This window comes from Sturnira hondurensis, unplaced genomic scaffold, assembly GCF_014824575.4.
Source record: "Sturnira hondurensis isolate 20B ecotype Veracruz unplaced genomic scaffold, ASM1482457v3 Scaffold0016081, whole genome shotgun sequence".
Lineage (NCBI taxonomy): Eukaryota > Metazoa > Chordata > Mammalia > Chiroptera > Phyllostomidae > Sturnira > Sturnira hondurensis.
In genome coordinates, this window is record NW_028088712.1 from 110,694 (window position 1) to 135,677 (window position 24,984).

The 24,984-nt window shown below is 40.8% G+C and overlaps 1 protein-coding gene and 1 pseudogene across 2 annotated transcripts in view; both read right to left on the reverse strand.

Moving 5' to 3' along the window:
* The window catches only part of LOC119000642 (cAMP-responsive element modulator), a 51,687-nt gene extending 39,118 nt beyond the window's left edge, over window positions 1-12,569 (reverse strand). For both annotated transcript variants that reach the window (XM_037065724.1, XM_037065723.1), the window contains exons 1-3: window positions 12,495-12,569; window positions 6,437-6,534; window positions 6,151-6,290 (exon numbers count right to left, since the gene is read on the reverse strand). In XM_037065724.1, the coding sequence (XP_036921619.1) occupies window positions 6,151-6,290; window positions 6,437-6,534; window positions 12,495-12,569 (313 nt within the window). The remainder of the gene's footprint in view (window positions 1-6,150; window positions 6,291-6,436; window positions 6,535-12,494) is intronic.
* Window positions 12,570-19,706: 7,137 nt separating this feature from the next.
* Window positions 19,707-24,984, reverse strand: part of LOC119000640 (transcription factor-like 5 protein) — a 34,851-nt pseudogene continuing 29,573 nt past the window's right edge.

Consider the following 24,984-nt stretch of genomic DNA (forward strand, 5'->3'; position numbering starts at 1 on the left):
ATTGAGGGTGGGAGGTGGGGATGGCAGGGATGCAGGGGAGTGGTGGGAGGGAAATGGAGACAACTGTACTTGAACAACAATTACAAATGTAAAAAAAACAAAGTAAAAAATAAAAATTTGAAATATTAATATTCACTCTTCAAATGAAAGAATAATCAACCATAATATATCACTAAATGTTTACAAAATACATTAACAAAGGCTGTACGGCTTTTTGTGAACCAATAAATGCCCATTTTTGTGTGGAGATAGCATATATAGAACCAGCACAACTTTTCATCAAAATAATTGCCAGGGTCAATACCATGGGGGTCCAAATTAAGAAACCTAAATAAGAGACAGTCCAGGACTTCCAATGTGGCAAATAGAGAAACGACTAATTTCTAAACATTGGATTTCCTACTTCTCAAGCAGAGCTCCTGACTGCACTCCAGCCTGCTCCTCACCCCCTGGACACAGTGATGACTCATGCTGAGCTCTCTTCTCCAAACCACACTTCAAACACCAAACACCTGAGATGGGAAAACAAAGCTCTCCTGATGCAGTTGGCAAATGACAGGACCAGCATGCCTTCTCCACATCATCTATAGCTTCAACATTCTCTCAACCCAATGTTTTCATGATTTCAAATTTTCAGCTAATAATCTAAGCATATTAACCCATGGCGTCCCCATCCATATCACCTTGTACAGAACAGATCACTGCTTTTACCAATTCCTAGGTGGCATTAGGATATGCCAGGTGATTTTCAGGACGACAGCATCTTGGATAGTTAGTTCCCCAAACTTTAAGGTGTCTGAGCATTATTTATTCCATCAGTAATTCCCAACCTTTTCCATCACAGCACGAATAGGATAGGATAATATGTGTACAGCTGACCAGCCAGGAGGTTCCAGCAGGTCCACATAAGCCTTGCACTGACAATCTGGGGCCGAGGGCAGGAGGAGCTCAGCACTCCTGTGACGGGTGTGCTGCTCTGGCAAACTCTGATTTTCAGTTCTACAGCTCCCACCATGTGTTCCAAGTGAGCCAGACACAAAGGCATGCAAATTAGTGATGTAACAAAAGAAAAAAGACAGTGATAACCTCAGGGTCCAACTCTTACAGACAGTGGGGAGTTTTCCTTTCCTAACATGGACTTTCAGGTATGTTCACTCGCCATCCTCTAGAGGTTGTAAGACAAATTATAGGCCAGTTCTGCCAAGAACTATGGTAGGGGCTACCTAAGAAATTTAATTACCAAAGGAGAGTGTTTAATGCTGCAAATCCACCACCACTGTAAGAAAACCCCCCCAAAACTAATGACTCTTAGGCCAAGATGGAGGCATAGGTAGATACACTGTGTCTCCTCGAACAAAATAAGGACAACAACAATTCAGAAACAAAGTAACAACCAAAACTGAAAGAAAATTGAATTATATGGAAGTTCGACAACCATGGAGTTAAAATAGACACATTCTCCAGACCAGTAGGCAGGACGGAGTTGGGTGGCCAAGCTGAGAGGGGTTGCGGCACTGGAAGCGGCGTGCAAGGCACCCCGGGCAGGCAAGGCAGCACCAGGCAGACCCCAGGCACCCAGGGGGCAGATATAATTTATCTGGTGTGAGGTGGCAATGAGCAGACCCAGTGAGGCAGCGACTGAGAAGAGGGGTACTGTGCACAAGGTGGCTAGCTGACTGGGCAGCGATCCCACATTCGTGCGCACATATCTCGGGAGCGAGACAGATGGCGCAACCCAGGGTCCTAGCACCAGGAAATAAAGCCTCAAAACACCAGCTGAAAACACTTGTGGGGGTTGAGGTGCAGGGAGAGACACCCATCCTCACAGGAAAGTTCATTGGAGAGACCCACAGGGTCCTAGAATGCACACCAGCCCACCCACACAGGAATCAGTACCAGTAAGGCCCAGTTTGCTTGGGGGAAGCAGCAGAAGGGACTGAGGTGCAACAGAGAGTGGATCAAAGTGCCATTTTTCCGCTCTCGGACTCCGCCCCCACATACAGTCACAACCCAGCTACTTGGGTTGCCCCGCCCTGGTGAACACATAAGGATCCGCCCCTCATACATAACAGGTGCAAACAGACCAAAACAGTATGGCTCAAGCAGAAAAACAGTTCAAAGCCCCAGAGCCAATACTTCTAAGTGACCAAGAGATAGCCAACCTATCAGATGCATAGTTCAAAATACTAGTGATCAGGATGCTCACAGAACTGGTTGATTTTAGTCACAAATTAGATGAACAAATGAAGGCTACACTAAGTGAAATGAAGGGAAATGCACAGGGAACCAATAGTGATAGAAAGGAAACTGGGACTCAAATCAATGATTTGGAGCAGAAAGAAGAAAGAAACAACCAAACAGAAAAGAATGAAGAAGCAAGAATTCAAAAAAAAATGAGGAGAGGCTTAGGAACCTCCAGGACATCTTTAAACATTCCAACATCTGAATTATAGGGGTACCAGAAGGGGAAGAGGAAGAGTGACAAGTGGAAAACTTATTTAAACAAATAACAAAGGAGAACTTCCCCAATCTGGCAAAGGAAATAGACTTCCAGGAAGTCCAGGAAGCTCAGAGAGTCCCAAAGAAGGTGGACCCAAGAAGGAACACACCAAGGGACATCATAATTACATTAGCCAAGATTAAAATGAAGGAGAGAATCCTAGAAGCAGCAAGAGATAAGGGGACAGTCACCTACAAAGGAGTGTGCATCAGACTGTCATCGGATTTCTCCAAAGAGACCTTACAGGCAAGAAGGGGCTGGAAAGAAGTATTTCAAGTCATGAAATACAAGGACTTACATCCGTGATTGCTCTATCCAGCAAAGCTTTCATTTAGAATGGAAGGACAGATAAAGTGCTTCTCAGATAAATTGAAGTGAAGGAGTTCATCATCACCAAGCCCATATTTTATGAAATGTTAAAGGGACTTATCTATGAAAAAGAAGATAAAAAAACATGTATACTAAAATGACAGCAAACTGACAACTACTAACAACCACACCTAAAATAAAACAAACAAAGGAAACAACTAGAACAGGAACAGAACCACAGAAATTAAGATCACATGGAGGGTTAGCAACAGGGGAGTGGGAGGAGGAGAAGGGGGGTGAAGGTACAGAAAATAAGTAGCATAGATGGTAGGTAGAAAATAGATAGGGGGATGGCAAGAATAGTATGGGAAATATAGAATCTAAGGAACTTGTGACACATGGACATGAACTAAAGGTGGGGATTATGGGTGGGAGGGGGTGTGCATGGTGGAGGGGAATGAAGGGGGTAAATGGGACCACTGTAATAACATAATCAATAAAATATATTTAAAAAAAAGCAAAACCCCCCCACTAATGACTCTTTAGGTTTTCCCATAGACTAAAGGACATTATAGCTTGCTTTAACAGTCACATCTTAAATTAAGACTTGAGACTTTTCTAGGCATTATTACTTTTTAAAGAAAAACAGAAACCATATCCAAAATATTAGCACTGTTTTTGGACCAACACATTACTTACTATCACACATATTCTAGTACCCAAGCAGCTTTCATTGATTTTTACACTTTTTCAGTCCTTTTGCTGTCATGTTCCCCCCCATATTTTTTTTCTTCCTAGATCTCCTTTTTACTGAAGTATTTTTATTTATCAAATGGTCTTGATTTGGGGGAAAATTTAATGTTTAAAGCAAAAAGCACAGAATGAACAGCCCATTAAAATGCAGAAGACTAAATGTGAATTTATTTGTTTATTTAGTTTTTGGTGTTTAAAATGTCAAATACAGACTTCTGGCCAAGATGGAAACATAAGTAGATATGCTTTAATTCCTCACACACCCAAAAGGAGGACAATAACAAATTTAAAAACAAAAAAACCAATCAGAAATGCCAGGAAAATGAACTGTATGGAAGTCTGAGAACCTAGGAGTTAAGGAAGGTTCTCGAATAATGCATCCAGACTGGTGGGAAGTGACTGAAAGTTGGGTGAGAACCAGGAAAGTGGCATTATTCCCTCTCAGACCCCTTCCCCACAGACAGCACCACGGTGGAGAGAAGTAGATTGCCCTGCCCTGGTGAATACCTAAGTCTCAGTCCCGTACAACATAACAGGTGCATCAAAACAAAGAAATATGGTCCAAATGAAAGAATGGATCAAAACACCAGAAAAGGTGCTAAGCAATGAGGAGATAGCCAACCCATTACATGCAGAGTTCAAAACTCTGATAATCAGGATGCTTACAGAAATGGCTGAGAATGGCTGCAAAATAAAGGAAGAAGTGAAGGTTATGCAAAGTGAAATAAAGCAAAATATACAGGAAACCAACAGTGAAGGGAAGGAAACTGGGACTTAACAATTTGGAACAAAAGGAAGAAATAAGCATTCAACTGGAACAGAGTGAAGAAACAAGAATTCAAAAAAAAAATGAGGACAGGCTTAGGAACCTTTGGGACAACTTGAAATGTTCAAACATCAGAATCATAGGGGTGCCAGAAAGAGAAGAGCAAGAGCAAGAAATTGAAACCTTATTTGAACAAATAATGAAAGAAAAGTCCCCCATCTGGCAAAGGAAATAGACTTCCTGGAAGTCCAAGAAGCTCAGAAAGTCCCAAGAGGATAGACCTAAGGAGGAACATGCTAAGACACATCATAATTAAATTGCCTAAGATTAAAGACAAGAAGAAAATCTTAAAGTCGGCAAGAGAAAAGAAGACAGTTACCTACAAAGGAGTTCCCATAAGACCATCAGCTGATTTCTCAAAAAACCTTTTTTTCTCAAAAAAAAAAAAAAAAACCTTTCAGGCAATAAGGGGATGGAAAGAAGTATTTGAAGTCATGAAAGGCAAGGATCTACATCCATGATTACTCTATCTAGCAAAGCTCTCATTTAAAATGGAAGGGCAGATAAAGTGCCTAGATAAGGTCAAGTCAAAGGAGTTCATCATCACCAAGCCCTTATTATGTGAAATGTTAAAGGCACTTTTCTAAGAAAAAGAAGTTCAAAAGTATGAATAGTAAAATGACAACAAGCTCACAACTATCAACAACTAAACCTAAAAACAAAAACAAAAACAAACTAAGCAAACAATAGAACAAGAAGAGAATCACAGAAATGGAGATCACATGGAGGGTTATCAGCAGGAGGTGGGAGGGGGAGAATGGGATAGAAATGGGATAGAATGGGATAGGTACAGGGAATAGGAAGCATAATTGGTAGGCACAAAATAGACAGGGGAAGGACAGGGACCAGAGGGGAGAGAGGAGAGAATTTTCAGGGGGAAATGGGAAGGATTCACAGGAACAAGTATGAAGGACACATGGACAAAAATTAAGGTGGGGGGTGGAATGGGAGGGAGGTGGGAAGCACTGGGGGGGTGGGTTGGGATGGAAGTAAAAGACAGAAAACTGTACTTGAACAATAATCAAATTTTAAAAAAGAATAGCATAAGAAATGGAGAAGCCAAAGAACTTACATGTAGGACACATGAACTAAGGAGTGGGGGGAATGGAGGAGGGAGGGGGGTGCAGGGCAGAGGGAAATAAAGGGAAGAAAAATCAGATAACTGCAATAGCACAAGCAATAAAATATACTTAAAATACACAGAAAAATAAAATTTCAAATACAATGATCTAATTATTATAGTTTTAAACATTAATCATTTTTCCCTTGTCATCTAGGAAAAACTTCAGTACAAATCAACGCAGTAGAGAATAGCGACAACAGGATTGCATTTAAAACATAATTTAGAGAACATATATGCCTCTTTTAAATTAGTAAGTAGAAATGTCATTGTTAGTAGTAAAAGCCAGTAAGAATGAAAGACAGACATTTATATCTTATGTTTGCATGTAACATAAAGGCAACAAAATAGTAAGTTTTAAACTTTTACTAAACAGGAATATAAACATATAAATAAGAAAAACCACTTTTTTTAAACTCAAAATTTTCTTCTATATTCAGTAAAAAAATTTACCTTTCAAAAGTATATGACAGCTGTCAATTAAAATCTCTTACTTCTTTAACATGTACTTTTCATTCTGATATACAGATTAGGTATTATGATTTAAAATGGAACAGTTTAATGGAAAAACCGAGTTGCTTCCATGTAACTAGAGAAGACTTAAAGTTGGCACTCTATGGTATTGAAATGCAGCATACATACTATATTGCCCCGTACTAGTCTGATATATGCTAGCCGGTACTGCCATGGTAGCAATGTGAGGTGGCGTTCCTTCTTCCTCTGATTTTTCTTCAATCTTGGGAACACCAGGCACATCAGAGGAAAGTTCATTCAGTATTTTTCTAAAAGAGAATTTAACAATACAAATAATTAAAATACACAAATCAGTTTTAAAACAGAAAAGCTATAGTGGAAGTCATGGTTTGATGTATGACTCTCCCTTTTTGAAAAAAAAAAAAAGCATCACAACAGTGGAAACTTAACTTACCGATAGGAGGGTCTCCGTGAGAGGATTTCTCTACATTTATGAGAATCAATTACACCCTCTGATTCTGCAGACTCATCTGTCTCTGCAATTGTTGCTACCTATAATACAAGAGTTTCTGAAATGCATCATAAACAATATGATTTCCTTGTTTCAAAACAGCATGACTAACGGTCTCCATGAGCAGCAGCACTAAGCCAGGTGCTGGGGAGCACCCAGCAGAACACACTGAACTCATGGAGCTCACACCTGGCTTAGGAAAGGAAGCACAGAGACAAGCATTTCAGTTGTAGGACAAGTGTGTATGGAAAGGAACAGTACAGACAATAAATACTACAGAAATGCAAGTAAATAGTGGCTGGAATGTCAAGTGAGCCTTCACAGGAAAGGCCTAAATATATGACACATAAAACCTAAGGTCCCAACCCTGAAAGTACTCTCACAAATCCAGCAGGAAGTGAATGAGTGACAGAGGCAGAAAAAGAGCCTCAATCTCATTGCCCTTTTCACAACACCACAGCTGATGTGAGCTGGGTCTTCAGGTTAGACATATAGGTCCCAGGATGAAAGAACATTTAACCAGATAAACAAGCCTGGTTGAAGTTAGGATTTAGGTTACAACAAGCTGTTAAGGTTTGATAACAATAGGTCTTGAAGGTCTAAATAAGGAATTTCTCCTCAGATCAGAGTTTTAAGCACAGTTTCATTTTTTTCAAGTAAAGTAATATAATGATAACATTATTAAACAAATTCACAGAGCTAAAATAAAAAAAATCTTTATCATGACTGCTCTCATTATACACAGCCATTTATCATTCAAGGCCCAGGACAGTTAGGTATTTACAAAACACACTTTACTTAATATTATAATTATGTGGGAATTTGATTTGGGCAAAATCAAAAGAGCTTATTAAACTATGAACAGTGTACCCTGGCCAGTGTGGCTCAGTTGGTTGGAGCATCATCCCGTAAGCAAAAGGTTGCATGTTCTATCCCCAGTCCAAGTGCACACAATCCCCAGTCAAGGAGGCAACCAATCAATGCTTCTATTTCACATGAATGTTTCTCTCTCTCTCCCTTCCTCTCTCTTTAAAAGCAATGAAAAGGAAAAAGTCCTCAGGTAAGGAAAAAATATGTCAACAATGTAAGAAGGAATATATACTTCCCAAGCACATGGATGAGCATACACGTTCACCTGCACACATGACCACACATCTCTGTTCACGGATATCCAACAAAGCATGCTAGCCAACAAATAGAATTCATTAGAAAAAATATTGCAATATCACCACCAAACATTTATCACTTTACACTGAGTTTTCACACATGTCTCACCTAATCCCAACAACCTCCTTGTGTGAGGTAGGCTGTTAATTTTCACAAAGGCAAAAACTGAAGTTCACACAGAGAGATTAAAGGACTTGTCCATGGTTAAACAGGTAGGAATTTTAAGACTCATCACCACCTATTTGTACAGTAATTAAATAATTAAATAAGTAATTAAATAATCATTTCACAAAATTAAAAAAAAACCTTCTGAATATAAGACAAAACTTTCTTCTGGTCTCAGCTAGGTTAAATATAAGAAACACCTGCACCACAATACAAAGTAAAAATATAAAAAGGAGACTGGAAAGACTTTCTTGTTTTATAATTAGAGTCAGAAACTCTTGAAACCAAGGGTCATCAAGTGGGGGGAGGGAGACAACACTGAAAATTATTATTTTTTTAAAGATTTTTATTTATTTATCTTTAGGGGGTAAGGGAAGAAAAGAGGGAGAGAAACATCAATGTATGGCTGCCTCTTGTGTGTCCCCTGTTGGGAACCGGCCTGCAACCCAGGCATGTGCCCTGACTGGGAATTGAACTGCAATCATCTGGTTTGCAGGCCCACATTCAATCCACTGAGCTACACCAGCCAGGGCTGAAAATTATTAAGAAATGTGGTGCCTCAAAGATAACCAAGCTTTTACTGCATGTGAGTTTATTACTTCAAATATCACATTGCAAACCCCATTCTGATTTTGCAATAAATTATACCAAATATGCAGAAAAGAACAAAACTAAATTAGTACATCTACTTTTTCCTCAAAGGTCTTTTTGTCATCAATTAGATTCAAATATATCTAACATCTAAAGGACAATAACAAAATTGACATAAAAAAGAGAAGTAAATTCAGTAAACAAGAAAAGTATGCTTCAAGAAATGCTAAGGATATAAACCCAGAGATGGTGAAGGTATAAACGCATCCAGAGACGTGTTTCCTTGATAACAATAAATTGCATCTCTGGTTCACAACCATAATACTAACCACATCTACAAAACAAAGGTTAAATCTGAGAGGGGTACATGATGTATAAACATAAGACCAAGAGACCAATATTATTATTTTCTATGGATTACACATATTGAATTAAAAATAAACTTAAATTTCTACCTACCTACTAATGTGAGTAACTAGGTAGAAAATAGCATCAATACTATGAACTTTATATTACTGTGTTTATCAGACATCTTCTCCAAAGACTCCTCAAATATTTTTAAGCACCACTGGAGAGCTCTGCTAAATAAATCCAAGTTTGAGCAGAGAACAACCTGAGGAATTATTCATCTGGCAATTACTCATCCTGCAAGTTAAAAGCTGACAACAAAAAAGCAACTCTTAGTCAAATCTTTGTATCTAGCAGAGCACAATGTGCTTCCCACGTAAAAGGAAATTCCTCAAATCTCTAATAAAACAACTAGAACATAAAAGCTACACAAGGAAAAGATGATAATTAGTTAAAAAAAAGAAGAAGAAGGGGCTCAAGCTCAAGAAAGTCAAAGACAAATCATGCTGAAAGGAAGCTAACCTGAACAGTTTGTATGAGTGGTGACTGAATTACTCTCTGGACATGGACAGTCTGGCCCAAAGGTAACTGTACCAAAGTCACAGCTGGGGAGCCTCTTATTGTGCCTGTTCCAACTACAGAGACCTGCAAAAATGAGTATCATTGAGGATTAAGGCTAGACCTTTCTGTTGTTCTTTTTGCCTTTTTAAGAAAAGAAATACCATTGCTATGATGACTGGACTATTTTTCCTGCCTCCAAGAAATTACAAGCAAGCCAGGGACCTTACATTAGGAGGTGGTCACTGTCCTGGAACAGTCATTCTCTGATGTGATACATAGTAAAGAATCCATGCTACTTGCTTTTGGTTCCCATGCTTCAGTGGCTAAGAATGTTCCAAGCACAAAGTTCTAAAGCAGTTAAACTACCTCACTACTACCTCAGTGAAGTCTTACTTAGGCCAGAGTATAAGCTACACTCTCTCACTTCTTAAAAAGAAACTTGAGGCAGAACTTTCAATAAGAGGAATTATTTTTTAATAAATGAAACATTCAACATGATGTTATAGAATTACTCCAGACACAAACTAATGCCTTGTCTCTATACTGATGAAAATGACAGTTATTCTTATGCCTCCATAATCACAAAAAGGGCTGACACTTCATTATACACCATCAGAAAAGCATTTTCACTAAATCCAACATCAGTTTCATCATAAAACTGAGCCTGATGTTTTCTGCCTCTGAGGCAGATATGAGAGAGCTGTCAGGCTCAAAATGGCAGATGCAGGTTCTCCAAAATTCAAAACTTCTGCTTAAAATCTGGAATTTTATCTTTGGCAATAAAAACTGTCAGTTGTTTTCCTTGAAGTGACAAACTCATTCATTTGATGAAATGTTTTATCAAATAAGTATGAATAGCCACAGTTTGGTTATTAGTCATTCTTTCAGAAAAATGATGTCCTGTGGAAAAACCTCACTAGTTCCTCCTGCTACTCAAACAGTAACTCAATTATTGTTTTTTTTCCCCCCAAGAACACCATCAGTCTTCATTTGCAACAGAAATGCTTCCAGTGAATGTCCTAATTTCATAACTCAGAAAATATTAAAACAACATATACTTAAGAGTTAAGATTTAACACAATTGGTAATATTTACTGCTTCATCAAGGATAGTCCTGAATGAAATTAGATTTTTTCCATTGTAAGTGAATGGCACTGAAGAAAACAATGATGACTATCCAGTTTGGATAGTCAAATCCACTAATTTGATTCCTCCTAAGGTACCAACAGTTCACCCCCCATTGTTTTGGAACTGTTAATGCAAATGACAACACAGAGGAAAAGTAAAATAGATCTTAGTATATTATGACAGTAGTTTTATCCTCCTAAACCTCCAGAAAGAGGCCTCAGACTCCCCAGGGTTTCTGTGCACACACTTTGAAAACTGCTGTTCTCTCCTCATGGGGGCTCCAGGCCTTGGCTCACGGCTTCAAGAGCAGGATGTGATTTTCAGCTCCACAGACAAACTACCGCCTCCAGTAACCTTGGAGGGCTCATGTGTCAGAGACTGGGCAAAATATTATAAAAATTATACCCAAGAGTACCAAGCATTCTTACAGACTAGGCCAGTGGATTGAGACAGCAGATACTGCCCACATTCACTTTCTGTGGGCAAATGGCCCAGCTTCAAAGAAATTACATATTTTGAAGGACTAAGGAACAACTCAACAAAGAGTCATGGGTTTTGTTAAGTGTAAGTCATGCTTTAAGTTGTTTTAATGCTCTTTCAAGCATAACTTTCAAGATTTTAATTTATTAAACAATAGCTCTATCCAAATGGCAAAGCATCGAGATACCTGCTGCAGAAAAGGAGCTGTACCCACTAATATAAAACTGCATCCCTAGAATTCTGGGGATGAGCTACATGATGAAACTTCCCTATGTCCAAACTCTGGGCATGCAAAGGTTCATGAAACAACACAGACACTAAACTACTAAAATAAAGGCTAAGCACCAGCACAAGTGACACACCCTAGAGTCAGAATTCAGATGTATCCTTAAAAGACAAAAACCCTTAGATCTACAGAGCCTGACAGACCTTCTATATTCTCACTGCCAAATGTGACTGCCATTAAGTGACTAGCATTAAGCCTATAATTGTCTCAATAAAGTTCTCAGGCAAAATTTTACCACTATTCGTAAAAAAAACTTCACTTGGCTCCCTATCTTTAACATCTTAGCATTATTTCATTATACTAATCACATGGGCCACAACTGAATATATGCACCCTTGAAGCATGCTACATAGAAGGCATGGAAGAAACACAGGCAATGACTGAAGATGCACGATGGCTGCAATGGCAAACCGGGCAAATATTAAAGAAGCATCTTTATGTTTGGGGTTGTTTTAGGTAGAGCTGGGCTGAAAGCAATGGTAGGGCAGCAAGGTGAAATGTTTCACAGGCAAGGAAAATTGTGGGACACACGCATGGGTTAAAGCTCATACAGAAAATAAATATCCGAAAAAATATTGACAAAGCGTAATCTATAGAGTATTTTAGTTATTTTATTCACACTGTATGAACAGAATTCTAAAACAGCTTTGGAAAGAGATGAGAACTAATTCTTTCCTAAAAGTCACCACTGTTACAGAGACAAAATTCAGTGCACTTGAACTAAAATGTGCATACTGAAGGTAGAAACAGAAAATGTCTTATAAACATCAAATATTCACTCCAAGAGTGAATATTAGAATATTAGAATACTTTCTAATAAGGGAAAGTCTCACAGAGACCAAGGAGACGCCATGTGGACTGGCCTAGACCGTGGGAATACAGCAGTGAGCAAGGAGAAGTCTCTGCTCTCCTACATCAGGAGGGCACAGAAAACAGATGAAGAAACAAATACATAATTGGGGGTGGAGCTAAATTCTCAAAAAATAAAGGTAAGTAATTGGAGAATGACAAGGGAATGTGGAAGGAGGCTCTTTAGGATACACCTGAGGTCAAAGCTTCTTGTCAGAGGGAACATGTGCACAAAAAGCCTAAATGAAGACAGGGAAAAAGCCATAGGAAGATCTATGAGTATATTCACCACATTCCAACCATCAGGGAGGTACCTGCTCAAAAACAAATATCATCAAATGGATGTATTTTGTATTTCATAATTTATACCTCTTTTTAGGAGGCTCTGGAAGTGTGTAGGATGAACTCATAGTACACATAATTTACCTTTTTTTCCAGCTCCCCTGAATAATCCTCCTCTATGGGATGCCTGAAACACAGATTGTGCTGATGCCACCACATCCACCGAAAACCCCGATACAGACAGTAGCTGATCTGTAAGTTAAGATGCCACAACTAACAACCTTACTTGGCTTTGTAATTTGAAAATAAATATTAACAATGACATTTATAACTAGGAAAACATCATAACGTGTAACACAGCATTTGATTAACACCTAGCAGATTAGCTTTAGTCCGAAGTCAGGTTCCTTGCTGTGGGGTTTATGATGTCACAGTACATATGCAAATGTCACATGTACTGGGCTGCTCTGAAGTCAGTTAGTAAAGAAGGAAAATTTGCGAATTCACAATATAAACAGACTTTGCTATCAACTCTGCTTCCTGAGAAATCAAACCAAGATACTATAAGCTGTTTTAATTTCAAAGACTACAACAAAATCCAGTAACACTCTGAGGAATAATTGGACAACTGTCTTGGTTTCTGTGAGTTAAGTCAGGATTCTCAAAGAAGTCTGTCTCTTTTACAGAAAAACAGCGCTTAAAGAACATTTCGAACATTTTAAGGTTGGAAACAGAAAAATAATATTATAAATATGAACACTTAAAGAAATACGCAAAATATTTTACCATAATGTACTATTTAATTATGCTAAATGAAGATAAACACAAAATTTTAAAATGTAGTATCTTTAATGGCTTTCTTTCCCAATGAGGTTTTTTTTAACATTGCGGCTAACAAATTTCAAAATCAATGCAGTTAAATTTTACTTAATTTTTATTTTTTTTAGATTTTATTTATTTTTAGAGAGGGGAAAGGAGGGAGAGAGAGGGAGAGAAACATCAATGTGTGGTTGCCTCTGACACACCCCCTACTGGGGACCTGGACTGCAACCTAGGCATGTGCCCTGACTGGAAATTGAACCAGCGACCTTTTGGTTCACAGGCCGGTGCTCAGTCCACTGAGGCACACCAGCCAGGGTGAATTTCACTTAATTTTACCTTGAGAACACCAACTGAAAATATTTCTTGAAAACAAAATTAGCCACCTATGAGTGATATTTTTATCACTGCTCTCAAAATTCTAAAGAGAACTACATGGGATGTTGTTGCCCCACATCCACTTTGTGTGTGTAGAGCATAAATAAGTATGATCCGAAATCAGTATTAAATTAAAATAGGGGGAAACAGATTGTTGTTTCTGGTATGGTAAATATAAAAAGCTAAATATTATGTCTCTTTTTAAAAATTACTCTCTTGAAAGCAAAGCAAGTACCAGAATCAAGTCGTTCCTAACAATGGAGTCCATTTTGATAATACTTTCAATAAATAGTGTTGATCAGTTGAGGAAATATTAAAGTTAGGGGTTCTTTATGCTTTGAAAAACAATGCTTTAGCTAATTTTTTTCCTAGCTTATTCTTATAGTGTCTAATATTTATAGTAGTTGGGGTATCATCTTATATTCTAACAAATGAGATGTGGTTCATGTATTATAATACATTTAAAAAGTATTATAATACATGAACACGATATTGACAGAAAGTCAAAATTATTATAGCTCTAGAACATTTAAAAATCAATCTTATACTTGTTTGTAGAACATTCTTGAATATAGTGGTGCCTTGGGCTATTTTGTCTGCAACTACCTAGAACTCAGGTTTAAAGATTCAACTACTGAATAAATAAACTTTCAGTTGATCAAGACTCATTATCTACCAATCTAGTTATTTTTTAAAGCTGTAAATAATATAAGCAACCTTGATTGCTTAATAGTCTTACATTTTAGTCACTGTTTTCTGAAATCTCCATTGAGGCTTCAAACATACATGAAAAGCCCCTTTTCATTGCCTACAAAAAAGACATTTTCATTTTAGATAAAAATCATTAATCCGGCTCATCAGTTTTAAAGGTTAATGTAGAATCTGTACTACTGAACAGAAGCCTCAATGCAAGTCACCAACAGCCCCGTGTCTCTAAACAGAGTTTAAATAACAAGTCATTTAAAATCAGGCCACTTCCTGATTTTATTTTATTTTAAGCTAATATTTCTGAAGAAACCTATGATTTTTAATGGCTATGTTTGTACAAATTATACTCTAGTCCCTATAACCCAAGGCCAATCAAAACATAATATGTTATTAGAAAAAGAAACTTTTTCTAGCAAGGAAAATACTTTTAGCACTGGAAAATTACAGTATCAAGGCTCACCTCATGGCAAAAAGCTCCAAGGAAGTAATTTCCAGTCCCAGCTCAGCTCCTGATGTTGATGTGACTGAAGGGGACTTGGGTTCACTGCCCAGTTTGCTCATCCATGAATCTGGAATGACACACCTACTTTACAAAGGAATCATGAGGTATAATACACCAAGTAATGGTAGCATTTTCCCAATTTAAGATATAAAATTGGAACCTCATTATTTGTGACATCCCCCTCCACACCCATCAATGACTCTCTGCTATCTCAACTCTTAATTGCTTCTTTGTTCTCTGTTTCAATAACTTCCAGTCAGATCACTGTGAGCTCCCTAACCATGATGTCTCCCTGGCTTCAGTCTCTGTTGGTGAACCCCCAAATAAGTTTTCTGATGAACATTACTCCTGACTCACAGCCCACCCTCACTTCCTGGGGACCTCTGCTCCACTTACAGTGCTCACCACCATGCCCTGGCCTGGGCTGTCTCTGGACAAGCCTGCCAGCTAGTCAGCTAGCCACCTATGATGGGGTGGCCACAGCCACTCCTGCATAGGATGGAGTACACATCTATCCCTGACTCCCACCCCCTCCTCCCAGGTGTGGCCCTGCACACACTGTAATAATGCCCCTTGTGTGTCATAACTACGTCAGGACCTTCCTCAGGACAAATGCACTTCTTTCAGTTTCCTAGTGCTCTGTACACAAGGCAGTTCAACATATATCCCCCAACAGTGATTGTTAGAGTTGTCATTCATCAAGGATTTGGTTTGTAATTTTGGGTTGAATAAATATGAAATGAGAGGGAAAAGGATTCAAATTCAGGAAGCCTATAGTATCCTGAAAACTAATTTTTATTTCCACCTTCAAGTATACTATTTCACATTTTAATATTAAACTCCACAACATTTTTCCTAGCTCAGTGGATTTCCTCTTTCTAATTTAATCAATAAACATGTCACAACCACACAACAACATTAACTGAAAATACTGTTTTAGCTCAGTATGTGTTCTTATGAATTATTCATGGAAAGGCATCTGTATGATTCATTATTATATATGGAAATAGTAATGTCCCACTATGTGTTATTACGGGGCAGAAATTTCTGGATGAGTGAAAATTAACTCCTTAAAGACCAATCCTGTGAAAAATTTCACCATTTTCCATGGAACTCTTAGTGTTTGAAATAATAAAAAAATCAAACACCTTAATATAATTGATTATCCTGAGAGAGGAAAATGGCGGCGGAGTAGGATGGAGCGACTCCAGTTCTCATACCCCTGGGAGAAAATCCTGGCAGATTTACTGAAGAACAGCGCAATGAATTCCCCAACCAACAATTCCCCAGCATTTATGAAAATAAGAGACCAGAGATAGTGACGAACCAGACAGGTACAGGTCGTTGGGGTCTCAGGGACACGAGTAAGGACAGAGGAGGCCAGACCGGCGGCAGCCATTGGCCGGCAGGTAAAGACCTCAGAAACGCGGCTGCTGGAGCGGTTGGAGCCCAGAGGCTTCCTTCCGTCTGTGCCCAGCGACAGGGGCATCTGCCACGGAGAACTCATCGGGACCCCAGCACCTGTGAGTAAAGACAAAAGCGGCAGTGGCAGAGCCGGCTGCCCTCGGGAACCAGGCACCCCAGAGTAAAGTCAAAAGCAGCAGTGGTGGGACCAGCAGCCATTGGCTGGCGCGTAAAGACCTCGGACGGAGCTGCTGCTGCTGCTGCAGCTTCCAGGGCCCAGAGGTTTCTGTCATAGAGGACTCAGCGGGAGCCCAGCACCTGTGAGTAAAGACAAAAGTGGCAGCGGCAGGGATGGCTGCCCTCAGCCAGGCATAAACGCCTCGGAGCCGCCGCTGCCGCTGCATGAGGGGTGTAGAGGCTTCCATCTGTGGCCAGTGCCACGGAGGACTCATAGGGAGCCCAGCACCCAGTGGAGCATTGGGCCGGCTGCTGGGTCCTTGGAAGAGCTGGCTCCCTCCCTCACCATCTAGGCGGGGCTGGGTGGCAGAGACCTGTCTGCCTAGGTGTGCAGGGAGGGTGGCAAGGACAGGGGGCCGTGTTCAGTTGCGATTTCTGTGGTCGCCAGCCCACCAGCCTGCCAGCCCCCAAAATTTGAGAGGAGCATTGTCCTAACCAGTCAGGTTGGGGCTTGGGCTGGTCTGAGAGGCACGCTTTCTGGAGAAGTTTTTACTGGAAAGTGGACTGAGGTGTTCTCCTGCGAAGGCAGCTTGACTTGCTTCTCACCCAGCCACAGGACTGGGAAGGACCAGTACCAGATCCCGTGGGACCCAGGCAGCCTGTCTGGTGGGCGGGCGCCCGCACCCAAGTCTAGTAGCCTGGCTGGAGGGCGGGTGTGTACCTGGGCCTACAACCCAGCCCACAGAGAAGTCCTGCCGAAACCAGAAAAACTGGATTGGACAGTTTGAAACCAATAAGGAAGGAGGTTTTTTGTGTTTTTTTTAAACTTTTTAAAAAACTTTTTTCAGTAATCCTATTTTTTATTTTATTGTTGCTATATCTTTCAGTACTCTGTTCCTCTCCTTTCTTTTTTCCTGTTTTAGTCCTTCTTCATTTCACACCAAACTTATTGCTTTTTCCTCACTTCTCTTGCACTTTTTGTGTGTGTTTGTTTGTTTGTTTGTTGCTTTCTATACCACTGTAAATACTTCACAACACATCTCTTGGGTCTTAGCCCACGTTACAGGTTCCTGAATTCTATTACTGTAGTGATTAACTCTACTTGCTCACATGCTACATCTATTTACTATTCTTTACTCTCATTTTACCTCAAAATCTGACCACCTGCAACCTCACTGCTTTCTAGATACAACTCACAAGCCTTCCCTCCCCAACACGAGACTTACCTTTGGTCTATCCTTTCTTACAAGTGGCAAATTGGGTTGAAGATTACAGTTAACACTATATAGAGCCTAAAGATCTTCTATGTCTTCTCTACCAGCTGTGACTGTAAATATCATAAAGTACTCTCCTGCTGTCATAAACCATTTTGCCTCCCCCTCCAGCTGATCACACACACACAAAGAAAGGAGTAGGTGGAAGCAGAGAACATCAAGATACCTGCAGGAGACTGCACCACTGAATTTCACAGGTATTCAACCACAGAAGTTCACACCATAAACCTAGGGAGTCAGAACAGATCAATTTAAGAAGCTGAAGCTAACAAGAAGAGTCTCACAAGCAATGGGAAGACAAAGAAACAATGCCCAAATGAAAGAAAAGGTGGAAGTCTCAGAAATAATGTCAGATGAAAGAGAGGCAAGTCAGCTATCAGATATTGAATTCAAAGCACTAGTTATCAGGAAATTCAAAGAGCTCACAATGAGCTACCAGAAACTAGAGGGGAGCTACCAGAAACTAGAGGGGAGCTACCATGAGCTCTCCGCAAACTATATCAACATGAAAAAGGAAATAGAAACTATCACCAAAGGACAAGAGGAAATGAAGAATACAATTTCGGAACTGAAGAACACAGTAGAAGGAATGAAAAGCAGGATCGATGAGGCAGAAGATCGGATCAGTGAGTTGGAGGACACAGTAGAAAGAATCTCCCAGAAAGAGCAAGAAAGGGAAAAGAGGCTCAAAAAGAATGAAGATGGACTAAGAGAAATGCAAGATAATATGAAACGTAATAATATCCGAATAATAGGAATACCAGAAGGAGAAGAAGAAGAACAAGGGATAGAAAACCTATTTGAAAGAGTAATGATGGAAAATTTTCCTAATTTGATGAGAGAAAAAGTTACACGATTCCAGGAATCACAGAGAGTCCCGATCAGGTGGAACCCAAAGGGGCCCACTTCAAGACACATCATCATTAAAATGGCAAAATTTCAAGACAAAGAGAAAATCCTAAAGGCAGCAAGGGAGAAAAAGAAAGTAACATACAAGGGAGCCCCAATAAGGTTAGCTAATGACTTCTCAATGGAAACACTCCAAGCAAGAAGAGAATGGCAAGAAATATTTCAAGTAATGAGAACCAGAGGCCTACAACCAAGGCTACTTTACCCAGCAAGGCCCTCAATCAAGATAGAAGGCCAAATAAAGAGCTTCCAAGACAAAAGAAGTCTAAAAGAATATGCCCCCACCAAACCAGCTCTACAAGAATTACTAAAAGGGCTGCTTTAAGGAAAGGAAAGAAAAGAGAGAGACAGAGAGGAACTGTGGTACAAAAATGGCAATGAATAAGTAGCTATCAATAATAACCTTAAATGTAAATGGATTAATTTACATTTAATGCTACAATCAAAAGACATAGAAAAGCTGAATGGATAAGAAAGCATGACCCGCACATATGCTGCCTACAGGAGACCCACCTCAGGACAAAAGACCATCACAGACTAAAAGTGAAAGACTGGAAACAAATTTTCCAAGCAAATGGTCAAGGAAAAAAAGCTGGGGTAGCAATTCTAATATCAGACAAATAGACTTCAAAAAAAGGACCATAAAGAAAGAGACCCAGAAAGTCACCTTGGGTGACTTTAATAATACCAAGGTATTATTATATAATACCTTGGGTATTATATAATACCCAAGGTACCTAGGGTAGTCAAATTCATAGAGGCAGTGGGAAATGGGGAGTTAACGGGTACAGTTATTTACTGTGCACTTGCCTGGGTTGCAAGCCAGGTCCCCCAGTTGGGGCATGAGAGAGGCGATCAATGACTGTCCCCCCTCCACCAATAACTTTGATTTCAGTATTTTGAGTATGTCGGCTATCTCCCTTGTGGTAGAATGTGGGTTGTTCTCAATTAGTGTCTTGATTTTTATTACTATCAACTGGTACACTGCTATGGAGCATCATCCAGCCAGAAATCTCCAGCACAAAACTTGCAAACAACTTTTGACATGTTGGATCAGCCACAGCACCTTCGGCATATACTGCACAAAACTTTTTTGCATTTTTGTGGATTTTTACTTTTTTGAAATAATAAAGCGTAATATGCCAGAAATGTTGCTAATTTTCTTCCAACTTCAATATTAAAATATTAAAATAGCTTCTTCAGAGAATCTCCATGCTGCTCCTGGACGTACATCAGGAAGGAGATGGTCCACTGCCGGGTCATCACCTTGTCAGTCTCCAGTGACCTTGTCGGTCTCCACGGCGCAGAACCAGATGAAGAGGTTCAACTGTCATAGCAAATGTGGATTCTGCGCCTTCTGTCCCCCCTCCATGAGGTTGTGCCTCTCCTTGTGCTACAACCTCATCCCACCCCCACCCTGTGCTCCACCAGGTGGGGCTGCACGGATACGTGGACTGCCAAGAGCCAGGGGCTGCCTTTCCCCACGTTCTGAATCTCCCCTAGGGCTGTTCACTCCACACATGTGTGCAACTGTGTATCCTACTCTGATTCCTCTTATGTATTGCTTATTTGTACAGAGCTTCTCCCACCTCCCACTTTAATCCAAATCTGTTAAGGCAAAGCTTTGTTTCTTCTACCTAAAGTTTGCTTAGTAGATTCAATTTCTTGTTGTGAACATAAATAAAACGCTCTGGGCAATCCGATATCCTGATGCTTAATAGCCTCAAGTACAGAAAAGGAGTTACTAGAACTGTACATGAGTCTGGTGCCTCCCGCCTCCTCTCGAGGAGCAGGCTTTGGCTGTGAACAGGGGGTAGGTGGGCTTCAGCGTTGTAGCCGCAGCTGCCGTCCTATTTTTCAATAGCGTTGTGCATTTGTTTTGTTGCTGATGAATAGGAACATTCATCAACTCTGTCAGATGTCGAGTAAGAGTCACCAAATTGTTGAGCGCCACGCTAGGCTCTGGAGACTGTGTGCCACGTGCAGGCGGGGACTGAGCAGGGTTGCTGTTGAGGTCATCCTCCAGGCGGATGCCAAGGTGGTCTTGGCACTCACCTGGGGTGTGCTCTCTGCAGCCAATGCAGACGCATTCTCCTCAAGCACAGCTCTGGGCACCTGGGGCTGGGCCGAGCTGCGTCAGCCTGGGGCAGGGAGCCTGACGTCTCCTCCGCAGCAGCAGGGTGGCACGCCCACCTCGCTTACCTGCATCACATCTGCAAGATGAAAACAGTTGGGGATGTCGACTGCACACAATGTGAATGTACTTAACACAAATCAACTGTACACTTAAAAATAGTAATGTGGTAAATTGTATGTGTATTTTACAGTTAAAAATAAATTTAAAAGAGACTTCCGCCAAGATGGAGGCATAGGTGGAAACACTGTGCCTTCTCCCACAACCAAGTTTGGATACAACAAAAGTTTTGGAGATCTAAGACACACCCAGAGGCCAGAAAACCGAATTATACGGAAGTCCGACAGCTACAAACCGTTCAACAGGGACAGTAAGAGAGGCAAAGCCAGCAGTGGAGCAGGGTCAGGAAGGACAGACCTAGGAGCGCAGGCAGCCCGGACCTAGTCGGGGTGCAGGGCAGACTGACCAAGGTCACACATTCGCGCGCAGTGAGACAGACCACGCAGGCCCCAGGGGGCGAACCCAGTGGTGGAGGGCTGACAGCGGTGGCACACTCGCGTGCAGTGGAGTGGGGCGCGTGGCCCTGGTGACGGAGGTGGCTGCGGTGCTGGTGGGGGTCGCGGTGGCGGCGGGCGCCGGAGGGAAGCCATTGTCCCTCTTTGACCCCGCCCCCCACATACAACGTCACAACCCAGCGACTGAGTTGCCCTGCTCTGGTGAAAACCTAGGGCTCCGTTCCTGCCACTTAACAGGCACGAACAACCCAAAAGATGGTGTAAGAACTCAAAGTCCCAGAGCCAATAACTCTAAGCGACCAACAGATTGCCAGGCTCTCAGAAGCCCAATTTAAAACACTATTTATCAGGATGCTCACAGAATTGGTAGAGTACAGTCACAAATTAGAGGAACATATGAAGGCTAAACTAATTGAAATGAAGGGAGATGTCCAGGAAATCAATAGCGATGGAAAGGAAAATGGGACTCAAATCAATGGAATGGACCAGAAGGAAGAACGAAACATCTGACCAGAAAGGAATGAAGAAATGAGAATTCAACAAAATGAGGAGAGGCTTAGGAACCTCCAGGATATCTTTAAACATTCNATATGAAATGCTAAAGGGACTTATATAAGAAAGAGATGATGAAAAATATCAACAGTGAAAGGACAGCAAACACACAGGTATTAACAACCACACCTAAAACAAAAGCAAACCAAGAGGACAGCTAGATCAGGAGTGGAACCATAGAAATGAAGAACACATGGAGGGTTAGAAACAGGGGGGTGGGAGGAGGAGAAGGGGGGAGAAGGCACAGAAAATAGCATAGATGGTAGGTAGAAAATAGATAGGGGGAGGGCGAGAATAGTGGGGGAAATATAGAATCTAAAGAAGTTGAGACACGTGGTTATAAACTAAGGGGGGAGAAGGGTGGGGGAGGGAGTGTGCGGGTGGAGGGGAATGAAGGGGGGAATAGAACAACTGTAATGGTATAATCAATAAACTATATTAAAAAAATAAAAAATAAATAAATTTAAAAGAGAGTTAGAAACATGCATCACTTCCTTAAATATTTCTCTTGTGCCTACTATGTATCAGGCCCTGTTCTTGGTGCCAGGGATGAGGTGCTAAAGAAAACTAAGTTGGGGATTCATGGAGCTTGTATTCTGGTGTGTCTTATATAATAGCAGCTATATCTTTGTAGTCTACCCAATAAAATGCATAATTCTAGGACATTGGCTTTCATAAAATAAATTACTTACCCAGAATATCTGCAACCTGACTTGTATGTAACTGAAGGACATATCTGAAGTTTAAATATCTTAATTCAAAAAGAGCATAATGATTAAAACTTAAAAATTAATCTCACTCCAACATCTTTTGGATGTGTTTGCCTAGATTTTCTTTCCAATATATATATTAAGAAATGGGATGTGACAGACCAAATGGACAAATGGACAATGGTCAGACCATAAATATAAATACAGAACTTTAGCCTTGGCCAATGTAGCTCTGTTGATTGAAGAATCATCCTATAACTGAAAGGTCATGGATCCATTCCCTGTTGGGGCACATAACCTAGGTTGCAGATTCAATCCCCAACACCGCTTCTGCCTCAGCACTAAGATCCCCTGTTCTGGTGGGTGTGATAGGCAATCAATTGATGCTTCTCTCTCACACGGATGTTTCTCTCTCTCTCCCTTCCTCTCTTTCTGAAAGCGATGGGGAAAAGATACAATTAAAAAAAAAATAGAACTTTAACCCACAATCTGCAGCAACCTGCCCAGGAAACTAGCCTGCTGTAAGACTTACCAGAAGCAAGACTGCTATCTCTAGTGAAATCCAGGAAGTTAAATTGTTATATATGTAAAAACCAGCCTAGCATGGCCATGATTGGATTAATATCTAACAGCTTCCCTATTTTTCCCCTGCTTCCCACTTAGGACCAACCAGAGAAAGCCAAATCACAAATACTCCTAACCAATCGCAGAGGATGCCCAGCTCCCAGTTAACCACCTCCAGCTTCCTCAGGACAACAACCTCCAATTGAGGTGCCCCTGAAGCACTTTGCAAACCCTCCACCTAACTTAGACCCTCATCCAAAACACAAGAGAGGGTCGCTGACTCAGAATACATAGCTCTTGCTTTGCTTGTTTTATTCGTCTTCACTTAATTCCACAAATGTTTACTATGTAATTGCAAATTGCTACTCAATGTTAAAACAGTTAATAACTACCGAAACATAAAGAATTATCAGGAACTGTTCTAACTACGGAGTTACTAGCAAGATCACTGCCCTGACCCATTACCATGTCTCCTTTGCACACAGAATTGCCTCGGCTTTAGCCAGTCATCTAACAGAAGGAATAATCACCATGTAATGAGATAGCTCTGGACCAAACAGTTTTTCCATTATTACAATGGCATAATTTTTAACAATGGATAATCATTTGAAAAATTCTTTTAGAATGATTCTTTTGCCATTAGACTCCAGGGTAAGTATTGAGGAATATTTTTCACTTTTGTTCCAACATTTAAGGAGGATTGGAGTGACCTCAAATGATGACCTCTAAACAACAGGGACATTTGTACAGTTTACTTAAAAACGTACATACAAGAGGTTAGGAACTATTTCTTTTTGTTTGGGTCTGAATAATTAATGGCTAAACATGAGGTGTAAAAAGGTATTTGAAAGACCTAGGTCAAGAGTGATGCTGGATAATCACTATAATAGATATCTTAAAATAAATGATGTGCTTTTCTCCCTGTACCTTCTACCACTTTTGTGACCTCCCCCATTTGGTAGGGATCATTCATTTTCCTCAGACAGTATTATAATTCTCATGGCAGGAAGGCTAAGAGAAAATGTTACATTTTCAGACTAGCCCGCTTTCAAGAATTTTTCAGATCACAGATTTGCAAAACATGCTTTCAAAGAAGGAATTTTTTTTATATATATAAATAGGGTGATCAAGATGGTGGACTGGTCAGTGGAAGCTGCACAAACCTCCTCCTGGAACCAAACTGGAATTACAACTAAACTGTAGAGAAATCATGCTGAATAACCAACTGAACACTAGCTGGAGAGAAGCCTTATGACCAAGGACAGACAGAAGTAACCACTTCACCACAATGAGACTGGTAGGGAGTGTGGAGGAGGCACAAGAGGGCTGGCTGGGCTCCCCTGGGTGGCAGCTGAAGTTCCAGAGGGGTATTTCAGCAGCCAGGGAGTTCAGCCTGAGAAGTAGGGAGTCTAAACCCCAAGCTGGGCTCCACAGCCTATAGCAGCAGAGCTTGCAAAGGAACCCAGATAACATGCAGCTGTGGAAAGTAGAGGGGCTTCTGTCTGCCAGGGAGAGATGGCTGGAGATATAGACAGTCTCTTATAGGGCCAACCCACAAAATTCCATTTGTAGCCACTTGTCCTGGACTCTAGCAGAGGGAGAGCAGAATAGACTAGAGTCACACGAGAAGAGTCAGGGTTAGTGACTCTGGGGGGAGAATGGAAAGGTCAGCAGCCAGGATCCCTGTGCTAAGTCATTCCCCATACTGCAGAGGTCATCCTTCTCAGGCAGAGCACTCCCCTTCAAGTGGCATCAGCCTGAGGGGAAGCAATAGCCCCACCCACAAAAATTGCTCTGACCCACCCTGTGGTGCTTAAGGCTGGCTGCTTAAGGCTGGCTGGAGGTCATCTCAGTGATTAAATTTAACAACTAAAGAAGATCTCTGGGAGCTCTGAGACTTCAGGTGACCCTCCCCCTCACCCAGTGGTAAAAGCCAGCCATGGGCACAGTCTGGTTCTTTCTGCATAAACCCAGGCCCAGCAGGGACA